Source organism: Pectinophora gossypiella, chromosome Z, assembly GCF_024362695.1.
Source record: "Pectinophora gossypiella chromosome Z, ilPecGoss1.1, whole genome shotgun sequence".
NCBI lineage: Eukaryota > Metazoa > Arthropoda > Insecta > Lepidoptera > Gelechiidae > Pectinophora > Pectinophora gossypiella.
Window position 1 is genome coordinate 10,527,241 of NC_065433.1, and position 11,942 is coordinate 10,539,182.

The 11,942-nt window shown below is 33.8% G+C and overlaps 1 protein-coding gene across 2 annotated transcripts in view; it reads left to right on the plus strand.

Annotated features, from left to right (window-relative positions):
• LOC126379922 (eukaryotic translation initiation factor 4 gamma 3-like) overlaps nucleotides 1-10,908 on the plus strand; it is a 33,483-nt gene extending 22,575 nt beyond the window's left edge. For both annotated transcript variants that reach the window (XM_050028934.1, XM_050028933.1), the window contains exons 11-29: nucleotides 2,699-3,103; nucleotides 3,221-3,541; nucleotides 3,709-3,839; nucleotides 3,918-4,074; nucleotides 4,148-4,320; nucleotides 4,410-4,754; nucleotides 4,831-4,915; nucleotides 5,813-6,035; nucleotides 6,125-6,251; nucleotides 6,322-6,489; nucleotides 6,572-6,737; nucleotides 6,814-6,894; nucleotides 7,782-8,079; nucleotides 8,167-8,353; nucleotides 8,444-8,620; nucleotides 8,697-8,858; nucleotides 9,191-9,422; nucleotides 9,514-9,615; nucleotides 9,740-10,908. In XM_050028934.1, coding sequence (XP_049884891.1) covers nucleotides 2,699-3,103; nucleotides 3,221-3,541; nucleotides 3,709-3,839; nucleotides 3,918-4,074; nucleotides 4,148-4,320; nucleotides 4,410-4,754; nucleotides 4,831-4,915; nucleotides 5,813-6,035; nucleotides 6,125-6,251; nucleotides 6,322-6,489; nucleotides 6,572-6,737; nucleotides 6,814-6,894; nucleotides 7,782-8,079; nucleotides 8,167-8,353; nucleotides 8,444-8,620; nucleotides 8,697-8,858; nucleotides 9,191-9,422; nucleotides 9,514-9,615; nucleotides 9,740-9,819 — 3,620 coding nt within the window. In that variant the 3' untranslated portion in view covers nucleotides 9,820-10,908. The remainder of the gene's footprint in view (nucleotides 1-2,698; nucleotides 3,104-3,220; nucleotides 3,542-3,708; nucleotides 3,840-3,917; nucleotides 4,075-4,147; nucleotides 4,321-4,409; nucleotides 4,755-4,830; nucleotides 4,916-5,812; nucleotides 6,036-6,124; nucleotides 6,252-6,321; nucleotides 6,490-6,571; nucleotides 6,738-6,813; nucleotides 6,895-7,781; nucleotides 8,080-8,166; nucleotides 8,354-8,443; nucleotides 8,621-8,696; nucleotides 8,859-9,190; nucleotides 9,423-9,513; nucleotides 9,616-9,739) is intronic.
• The last annotated feature ends 1,034 nt before the right edge of the window (nucleotides 10,909-11,942 follow it).

The window sequence follows — 11,942 nt, forward strand, 5'->3', positions numbered from 1 at the left end:
ATACCTATTTATCTGCCTTCAAAAAACTCGTGTAAGTAGGTTGATTAACGGCTTATTTTATTATTGTAATTTATTTCAAACATGCTACTATTGCACACATACCTTTTTTGATAACAAGGACATGATATAAATAAAAAATACCACGTTTTTAAAAACACCATGCTTTGACAAGCATTTTGACCTTGGTGCTATTGTGGATATTTTGAGATAGGTAGGTACTTCGTTTTATGGTATGTAGGTACCTAATTAATGAATAGGCAAGAGTATGGTTATATTATACTTCTCGGTGAAATAGCATGATAATTATGTTTTGATTAACCAGTATTTTGCTTACTACCTACCTATCTGGAAACTATTTTATACATATTAACCCAGATGTGAGAACTAAAGAGTTAATTTAAGAGTTGATTACTTATAATCGCTGGATTAAGTACCTAGTAAATTTTTGATGTAACTACTAGTGTATCTAACCGTATTCAAACTATTCACGAACGATAAAGGTTGTTTACAGGTGCTGGTTTAATTAACCAATAACAGGAACATAGGTTGCATATAGATGCCGGAGCACTTAAAAATGAATGTTTCTTACACAAAAATATTCCTCAAATACCTATTTTATTATTGAATTATTATCATCACTACTGACTTTTGATTAAGTTTTCCTAATTTATGTTATACTTAGGTAGATTTTTTCCAAATTTTCCATTCAAACTCATTGTTTTTGTCCTAATAGTCGAGTAATGCGGCCCATTACTAATTTCACCTAGTACTTACTTAAGTCAAAAAAGAAGTAAAATTCTTCTCTCGTGTGGGTTATGAGGTGGATTACCAACCTCATCAACCCAGGAGTTAGGGTTACTATTGAGCCGCCAAAGGCCTCTGACATGACTCATGTAACGACTACTTACTTACATCAGTAAGTACGGCGCCTTATTAATTCACCTAGTAGTTTAGTGAAAGCAGGAACGGTGCCTTGCTAATTTCATCGGTGCTGATACCTCTGCCGGATTTTGTTTTGACCATACTATAAACGCGAAAGTTTGTGAAGATGTGTGGATGTTTCTAACTAATGAGGACTTTTATTACACCCAGGCAAAACACAAGTTATTACACTCAATAATATTATGATCAGGAGAAGCAATATAGGTAGGTAGCAACATAACATCTGATCCAAATATCAAGCAACAATTATGGCATGTATAAAAATACATGCTTGTGCCATTACCTATGTTTGAATAATTATTTACCCTAGTAATGAGAAAAGTATAATAAATAACATGTTAAAATAAGGGCAGAGCCATCTGTATTATTTTTGGGGAACGTAGTGTAGAATACCTATCCCTCATTGAGAACCTCGAACTCGCAAGTCGATAAAAAATGCAAACTGTGTTGCCAATATAATGTCTAAAATCGTACTTAAAGGATATTAAAATAATTATGTATATTTATATTTTATGTTGCAATATCACTGATTATGTATATGTTGTAGTGATACTGCATTATATATAGGTAATTCAACAACGCTGTGGAAGTCGTTTATTATTATTACCAATACGTTATTTAGCCTATTATCGCAAACTGATGTTACGCGCGACGTTCTTATCTGTTTGATGATATCTGTTTGTCACTAGTATAAAGTTCCAAAAAATTTTTTATTTAATTCATGTTACTAAAATCGTGCTAAAAATCGTAATCTTATTTTATGTGAATGCAACACTTTTGAGAGTGAGTCGATCGATTGTGTCTGTACTTGCGCACAACACTAGTTACACAAGGCCGCCTGTCCGCATGGAACGATCCAATATGGCGGCTTTTACTTCACAGTCACTTGGAGCATGGCTGCATCCTAAAAATTTTTAAACTTTTATTACTCTTGTCTTTTTTACACCTTAATTGCCTACATTTAGCATTTTATAGTTTAAATTTTTTATTTAAGATTTAAAGTTAAGTAAGTGATTGAAGTGAAAAGAGTGCTAAAAGTCAGACATTCTAGATCCTTGAGTGACCTTTTGGGTAGACTTTCTTTTACCATATTGCTACGTTATCGTTTCTTAGTTAGTCTTGTGAAGTTAAAACAAATAGTTTTACTGATTTAGATAATTGTGATATAATTCAGCTACCAGTGCCACATAATAAAGTCTGATCTTCAGGTACAGTGCGAGAAAACTCCCACGTGGAAATACCTCACGTCTCTATTTATAGAATTCGAACTTGGTTCACAAAAAGTGATAGGCGAGATTAAAAATCAAATGTAAAAGTGTTATTTCTTTGTAATAATTGCACATTTGCTTGATTTTGCTTATTTTTTTCCATATCTGTGAGTCTGTGCTCTTGTGCCTACTTTCGACATTTGATCTTTGAATGTTTAGTTAGTCCTGTCGTTACGCCACCATATTTTATAATATGATTCGATAAAATTGATTGTGCATAATGACATGTTCCCTCAGAGGTTTATTCTATTCTGGAAATAATAGATATCACTGGTAAAGCTAAGATTTCTTGTGTAACCCTTTTTTTAAGTAACTATTGTATTGCATTTATTATCACATTACAATAGTAGTAGTATCATTAAAATTAGATTGTTCATCTATAGACAAAATCAAAATTTAGTCTTGCTTTAAGACATCTTCTGTTGAGAATATAACATAAAATAACCTCATCTCATGTATATATTATAAAACAAATATTCTTGTTGCAGTGATTAGTTCAGTTGATAGTTTTCAAGAAAGTATCAACCTGCCAACTAGTCAAAGCAGTCAGTATACAAGTATAGAATCAACGAAAAAACAAGGCCCAACAAAACAATTGTCATCATTAGAGACTGAAACTCCTACAATACTTGAAACAAAGGTTGAAAGTGTGAACAAGAGCGAACCCACATTGGGAACAGTACCTACACCTACACAATTGTTAGCAGCGAGTATAGAGAAGATTGCCCAAACTAAGGAATTACCCACAGTATCAGAATCAACTTCTGAAAGTTGTGAGGCATCTGCCACTATTCAGGCACAAGCCAAATTAACTCAAAGCATAGCTAGTTGCATCCGCACTATTCAACCTGAATCTAAGATGAAAGATATCAACCTTAATAATAAGACTACAGGTTTGATCATTTATTATAAATATTAAAAATGTATTTGTGGTTGTTAAACAGTAACTTATGTTGATTTGATTGCTATTATTTTCATATTTTTATTTACGTCTTAATTATTTTTGCTAGATCCTGACACTGCCAATGGTAATACTGCAGAAATAACTAATACGGACACTGTTAAGGAAGATGTTAATAAAAATGACAAAGTGGTAAAGAATACAAAGAATTCTAACAAAAAATCTGGAAACAAGATGGCCAATGAAACAAATGTGAAAGATGCAGAGTCATTTGAAAATGGTAAAGATGAGACTGATAAAAATAGTAATGTAGAACAGGACGAAGACCTGTCTAAAAATAAGGATACTTCAAGCAAGCCATTGTCAGCAGAGAAGCCCGATGCACCTGCTGTTCCCCCTGTGCTTGCTCCTAAATACAATTATAATCCTGGTGTGTATGAAAATTGACTCAGAATTCAATTAACCTCGTAAGGCCTGGATGTCGAGACACAATAGTTTACAAATGGTTTTGGATTTTAAAATGCATCTGGGCCTTACAACCTTAATATTATTTTAATTATTGTATCTCAAATTACTCTTCATCTGGTTATGTTGCAGGTCAATGGTCTCCATTTAATAAGTCTGGCAAGAAATGCTATGACATTGGATTGCTCAAGCAAATGAAGGATGATCCACTCTCGAAGAATAAGCCTAATGTGCCGTTGCTAGAAGTTTGCAATGTTATGAGGGTACATATATTAATATAATCCACAATGTAATTTATTTACTTTATGAGCTTTCATACTGATATGTATTTTCGTTTTTAGACTGCACCGATGCTGGAGCCTCTTGCATTTGCAACTATCTCTCGGCCTATGAATGATTCACTTTTCCCCCAGTTTGCCAAAAGCTCTGGTATTGGGTCTAGGAGTGGAGGTGCTCCTCGTGACCCCAAGAAAGATGGTAGAAACATGGCTACAGGTGGTAAGTTTAGTTTTAAACTTGCTGTTTAAAATTATAAAATGTATATTTTTCTAATCTTATTATTATTTACCAGGAAAAGGCAGTGCCAAGTTACCATCAACTCCCAGTAGCAGCGGTGCTCATAAGCCAGTCATTCATGTTTCTCTGTCATTACGGGAAGAGGTCAAGCTTAATGAAACTAAAGACCCCTGGAAACCCTTAAGGTTCAAGAGAGACCCAATGAATGAAGATGAATTTAAGACTCAAGTAAATATTGTTTAAGTTTCATATATCTTTATTATTTTCAGTTAATTATATTGTAACAATAACCAATATATTTATTTTGATATTTGCAGGAGTTGTATAAAAAATTCAGAGGTATTCTGAACAAACTGACACCACAAAAATTCGATACCTTGCTTGATAAAGTAAAGACACTCGAAATCAACACTCAGAAACGTCTTGAAGGTGTCATTGATCTCGTGTTTGAGAAGGCTATTGATGAGCCTAACTTCTCTGAAGCCTATGCGGCCATGTGCAATAAACTTTCAATGCTCAAAGTGCCTGCTGATAATGCTCCCGATCAATGTGTCAACTTCAGGGCACTTATCATTTCCAAATGTCAAAATCAGTTTGTGACTTCGAAAGTAGATGATAACATATTGAAAATAGAAAAAGAATTTTCTGAGTGTACTGATCCTGTAAGTATTTTAAAGTTGGGTTTGGTATCTGACATTAATCTTATTCACGATTTTATTAATAAAATGTTATTTATAGGCCAAGAAGAAGGAACTGCATGCTTTGTTGGAAGAAGAGAACAGACGCGTTAGAATGCGATCCGTCGGTAACGTGCGATTTATTGGTAAGTAACAAACAAAACTTTAATTCATTTTTAAGTAAAATGATGAATGATGTTTTTATGTAAAAAAGATGTAAAATAATGAAAAAAAGTGTGTTGATAAGTTTGCCATTGTGATTGTGTTTTTATTGTGATATAACTATTACGGAAAACTCCTTTTTCTATATTACTTTTTGGTCATGATTTAATCATACAAACCGGTAATTAAAATGGTATCAAAGTCTATTCATTGGTGATTGGTAGACTCGGTGTGTGGGACCTTTTTCTTCCTGTGTATCTAGGTGGCTGATACTTAAATAAATCTGTGTGAAACATTAATAGTGTACTGCGTCAAATTTAAAATATCATTATACACCTTTTTTGTTCTCTTTGTTTGTGTATTTGGTGAAATACCAGTAAGATCATCTCAGAATGAGCTAAGTTCCATAATAATATCATTGTTTAATTACAAGAATCACTTTTATTAATTCATACATACACGTAAACTCACGCCCTAATACCTCCCTAATGGGGTGCGCACCCTCTGCTCAGCTCGGCTCTGCCCAGAGCCACAAGTAATCAACCACTGTTAACCACTGTTGATACAAAGTCCTAAGATAGATATGACGAACCTTATGGAGACAAGGGACCTTATCAGCCTATCGCCCATAATAATTGTCCTACACATATTATTCATTCGTAAATTAAAAATATGCTGTATAATACTGCTAATGCGAAATAATATAGTTTTAATAAATTAAGTGTTCTGTGTTCTATGCATGTGAATTAAGTGATAGAATGAATAGTGCATTCCCATGACCATTAGCATCGGCGAAATTGTAAATTTATGCTACGCTAGATTTTTATTATTCACAGTGAACAATTTTTAAATTACTATACTTTTTTTTCATTTGGTTACAGGTGAATTATATAAACTGAAAGTCTTGACTTCGAAGATCATGGTATACTGCATGAATTATTTGATTGATAAACTAGAGGAAGAAAAGCTTGAATGCCTCTGCAAGTTGCTCACTACTATCGGCGAACAAGTAGAAAGAGAAGTGAAAGAACAACTTGATAATATTTTCAAGAAAATGCAAGATATTGTTGAGCGCAAGTCCAACAAAATCAGTAGCCGTGTCAGGTAGTGTAAATGATAATGAATAGTAGATTAACATCTACATTTTCTTGCATTAATTGGAATATAATACATTAATTAATATTCCGAAACAGGTTTATGATCCAAGACGTAATCGAACTCCGACAAAGGAGATGGGTGTCCAAGAGCGTCGTCGATTCACAACCTAAAATGATGGACCAAATTCAAAAAGAGGCTGAACAACAGCAACGCCATATTGAGGTGCGTTTTTTACTAACGATATTATTTTATATTGACTGGGATATTTAACGATTTTTATGTTACACTCTAGTTAATGAATGCTTCTACGCCTGGCGGTTTCCGGCGTGATGAAGGAGGTCGGGGCAAGCGTAGCGACGGCCGGAGACAAGGATCCAACTCATTTATGGATAACAGCTGGAAGTCACCGCGACAAAATTATACTGTCGATACGTCTAAACTCAAAGCTGTTACCCAAAAGGTATGATTCTTTACATTCCACATTGAACACAATTGTTCTTAAAAAATAAACAAATTTAACGTATTGTATGTTGTCTTTGCAGAATCAGAATCTTACAAATATCAAGTTGGCTCCCCATAATACTGCTTGGAACCATGGTTCGGGCACAAAGAATACTGCTCAAGCTGGTAGTAATTCAATGATTAGTCTTAGTAAGAATATGTACAGTGTTTTAGAGAATGTACAAACTGATCCTACGTCTCTAAGAGGTGAGATTATAAGAACATGACAAGACAATATAAGTATTAGAATTGTAACATATTTTAACATGGTATTATTTTGCAGCGAACAAGGATATGTCGCCGAGCTACCACTCTAAAGGTGCTTCTATAGAGCGATCTACATTTAATTCTAGAGGGGACTTCAGTAAGTTGTAAATTTTTGTAATTCGTTCATTACAAACTAGCTAGCGCTATGACTTTTTCCAGGTGGAACGTCAACATAAAAAAAAATAGTTTATTGGCATTTTAATACCCCACGTGTTATTATTTAGTTAAGTAGTTGCTCAGATCAGAACCTATACTTGACAATCATAATAATCATAAAAAATCCGAAATCACTGAAAATGTTGGTACAGAGTTTTACAAACAATAGTTTATTTTTATTTAATTGGGTACTAATTTTATACCACACAATTCTATGCCATGAATTGTTAAGATTAAGAAATCAGTTGGCCAAAAATAGTGTGATGCCATGTGAGCAACCGGATTACTGATAGCTCGTCTTTCTTTGAATAGCAACCTTGAACCTGACATAGATTATATTATGTGATTGCGTCACTGCACGATTTATTCAAATTTTAATGTCTGCTAGTGAATAATAACAATATTCTGAAATTTATCTCAACCTTGACAGATAACCACACTCACTAGGTACTCATGAATGTCATAATCTAACTCCAATCATGTTTTCTAATCTTCAAAATTCAAGTTACGCATACATAGGTACTTAGATAAAGATTTGCAGATATTGTAATTCTTTTTGGTACATTTGGTGATCTTTTTTAAATTATATAATTTTCAAGCCTGCCAAGTTTGTATAGTGGTTGTCATGTTATTTAACTATTGCGTATTGTGAATTATTTTTCCTTCACGCCTATGAATAATCACTTTAACGATAACACATGACATTTTAAATGTTACCTATGGAAGATATTAGAGTTTTTTTATAATCCTGCGGTTATATTTTGTTTTGCATATACCTTGTAGTAAACTCGGTAAATTATATTATTAATCGTTGAATATTTGATGCAGACAGTGGTAGTGGCAGCAAGTCAGGGTCCATGGGTGTGGTTCGCTCGAACTCCGGCAGCCGTAACACGAGCGCCACGCCTCCTGCGCCCGCGCCGCCTGCAGAGGCACCGGCTCCTGCAGCCACAGTCGTACCGCAAGAACGCCTTCCTGACGATAAGAGGAAGATAGTTAAGTCTACGATCGAACTCTGTCTCATTAACCCTGATGATGACGAGATGGTAGCTGAAATCAAACAGCGTTTCCCTCCACAATATCATGCTGATGTTGTGACTGAAATACTTAATGTTGTCCTGGAGAAGTAAGTTGCTACTTCAAATTAAATCTTGAATCTTCTATTATTTTTTTCGTATAATAATATATATTAATAACTGGTAATTTCTTTTAGGTCTGCAAGAGACGTAGCTATGATTACAAAGTCCATGCTACATTTAATTACGACGAATACTATTGCACCAGACAATTTCCTGGCGGGATTGAAGGAAATACTGGAGTTTGCGCCTGATCTGCATATTGATATACCTATGTTGTATGAATATTTAGGACAGTTCATTGCGCCCCAAATTGAAAAGAAGGTAGTGTTACGTAATAGATTTAAAATATCTGCAAACAAACTTTTTAAATATATGTTAATATAATTTTCCAATCCTTTTGTGTGTTTTCAGCATATCACATTAGTACAGATACTAAGGCTTTGTGAAAACCTTATTTCGTCAAATCATGGGCACTTATTATTGAAAGCAATAATAAAGAATATGAAGGAGAGTATGGGACCTTCATTTGTTAAAAGCAAATGGCAAGAATCCGGTCTTCAATTCAAGGAATGGATGAATGAAGACCAGGTAAATATATCTTCACAATCATATTATGGCAGCAATGATACAAGTTAGTTGGACTAATGAATAAATAATTCCACAGGTGGAAAAATGGCTTCAAGATAACAAATTCGAATTCTTAGATGGAGGTGCTAAGGCTTGTGAAGAAAATAAAAAAATATTGTCTCCAGCTGAGACTCAAAGTAAATTGCTGCAACTTATGAATGCTGATGAGAATTGTGATTGTATAAAGGGCTGGGTGCAGGTGAGGCCAATTAATGATCCTGTAGCAAAGTGGTGAATTATGTTAAGAGACATTCAATAATTTTAAAAGTCGAATTTTCCAATTGTTTTATACATGTTACATAACAATTTTTTAGTAGTGTTTCCGAGAATTTCCAATTTTTTAATTATTTATTCTAAGTGTGACAATTAACAATCCCCAAGGTTTCCTTTCCAATAATATGATTCATTTTGAATTCTTCAATCAATCAAATCTGAATATCCAGATCTGTCCTTTTTAAATAGTAGTGTTCTTAAAACATTGGTAAGAAATATCGTTCATCGTTTTATTTATAAGTTAATTATGTGTTGTAGGATAATCTTGGAAAAGCATCAAACGAAGACTGGTTTATGCGATCGCTGATCCAAGCGATTTGCGAGCATGCGTTGTTTGGCGCTGAGGGCCGCGAAGTGCCCCACTTCAACCAAGACCGCATGAACAAATATTCTAGGCTCATTAATGAGTTTGGTGAATCGCAGCAAGCGCGAGAAGCCAGCTGTTTATTCGGCATACAACAGCTCATCCATAGGCTAGAACATCCTCAAGGTCAGTCCAAATTTTGCAACATATCCTAAACATCGCATAGGTACATTCTACTGCTGTGTCGTGATTAATAACTTAAACATATTGTTTGCAGGTCTTTCTCTAGAAATATTCCAATATTTAAATGATCAGTATATAATATCTGCAGAAGGATTTATAGCGTGGGAAGAATCAGAATTGGAACCTGAAGGCAAAGGTAATGTTCATTTTAGATTAACAATTGTTTTAATTTAAAGATCAAATTACTTATATACAATAAAATATGTAAGTGAAACTTTATTGAGATGAAGACTTTTGCTAATAGTGGGTAATTTTTGCAGGCGTAATGATGAAGGCGCTGACCTCATTCTTCACCAACATCAAGGAGGCGGACAACGAGGACTCTTGCAGCGAGGACTGACGCGGGCTAACCGCCGCGGCCGCGCCCCAGCCGCCGCCGCCGCTTGCGCTTGCGCCTGCGCTATCGCCCGCGCCGGCGCCGCAATCACCCGCTTACAACGTCTTCTATATTTTTATATACTAGAATCATCCTACATGGAACTCATAGATTATATTATTATTACGCTAATGCTTAACCTAACAGAAGCTAGAGAAAAGGTGTATAATATTTTTAATGCGATAGTTATTTATCAAGATTCTAAATTAAATTTGCTTAAAATTTTATGCGTAATTTCGTACTATTTTAGAAATGGCAGGAACGAGTTTTTTTTATCATTATTTCGCATTTTTTTTTCTGCGCCATTGTGATTATCATTAGAATACCAGTTAAAATTGTTATGTTATATTTGAATCTATGAAGTGACATGAACTCGCTCTGGAACATTTGTAGCCTTCTATTTAATTTCTATATAATACAAGTGTCGGATATAGCGTCAACAAACTAGCCTCTGGCTTGAATCTTTTGTTAAATGATTTATAGTATGATGTACCCGACGGTAATTTACTTTCATAATATATAATATTAGTCCAATCCTATCATTGCTTTCCTATTTTTTATTATTATTTCTTTGCGGTGTTCTATTTTTCTTAAACGGCACATACCTTAGCTCATACGACAAATATAAATATAGACAATAGATAACTGATAACACCAAAACAACTTCCATAATTGTTAGCTCTAGATAGAGAAGTCCACTATATATTTACAGTGCAAGAGAGATGCTTATAATTTATTACGAAGTCAACGTAACGAATACTAGTAAGCATTTATATAACTAAAGAAATGTCTTCTACAATAGTAATTGTGGGCTCCAAAACGAGTTATTTTAAGCAATAATCATGTGTAATATTTGGATACCTGCAGTAGAGTTATATATACGATACGATACACTATGAGATCCATGATGAATGTTGAAAGATTTATTATGTTTAATATGTATATCACTTTGTTTTCATTGGTATAGATATAGACAGCTAATTTTCGAACTGATAAAGTAACTTAAATGTAAAAAAAATATATGAATGAATGAAAACCTGTTGAGTGTAATAGCGAGGGAGATGAAGATTGTCATTTAGAATTGTAGTCGAGCCTCTTGTAGAACGAGACTTCCATTATAGCAATAGAAGTAAAGGAAACACCATCCAGGCCAACGCCGAGGGTATAATTTTTTATAAGAAGGGATCTTCATTAAAGATCTTACTTGCAATATAGATTAATTATACCGATAGCCTGGTATTCTTGTTGCGACGTGTCAAGTTAATTAAGTCGAAACAAGCAGAGTTTCGGGCCGAGTTAAAAACTATTTTTTCAATTAGGATAGAACTCTACAATGGCGTGCTCTAATTCTTCATCTTCGAGCTATAATGTTAATCTTGATTATATTAAAATGAACCTAGTTACGTTCTTTAATTTTTCTTTGGAGTAAATTATATTTCACTATTTGTTATACGCATCAACAAAATCCAGATTGCACTATCTTAGTACATTTTCTTTATAAATTGTGACTTTTTGATTTTAATAGATATTTTATTGTTTAGTTTTAATTATATTAGTGTCTCAGTTAGCAGTGTTGATTGTCTCAAATCTACTGTGAATCAGTGCCGGCGCGGTGGCCGCGGGTGCTGCCGTCCCGCGGCTGTTAGCGTCTTATTCCTGTACTGTCCGCTACTGAGTTTATTTTTATTACTATAGCTACTCTTGTCAGTTACTATGTATGTTATGTAAATAAACTTTTTATGAAAAAAACTAATCTTTACTGAGTTCTCCTAAATTTAAAATATAAAAAATGTAATCGGGCCGTTTTGTGAAATTAATATCTAACATGAAAGCAATACAAATATACCTCTCGTTATTTATAAAAGTATAGACAAAGACAGAGCTTTTATATTCCATTAATGTATGTATCCAACGAGGAATTTAGTTACAAAATACGTTATTTATTATTAAATTTTATAAAAAATATAAAAATAAATCTCTTTGGAGATGTCTGTATATAATTGTTGTTTAATTTACATCAACTTTTGATTTTATGTGTAGCCCCTCGTACTTCTTTTTTTGTCTTTTCTGTCTACTGTCTATTTTTT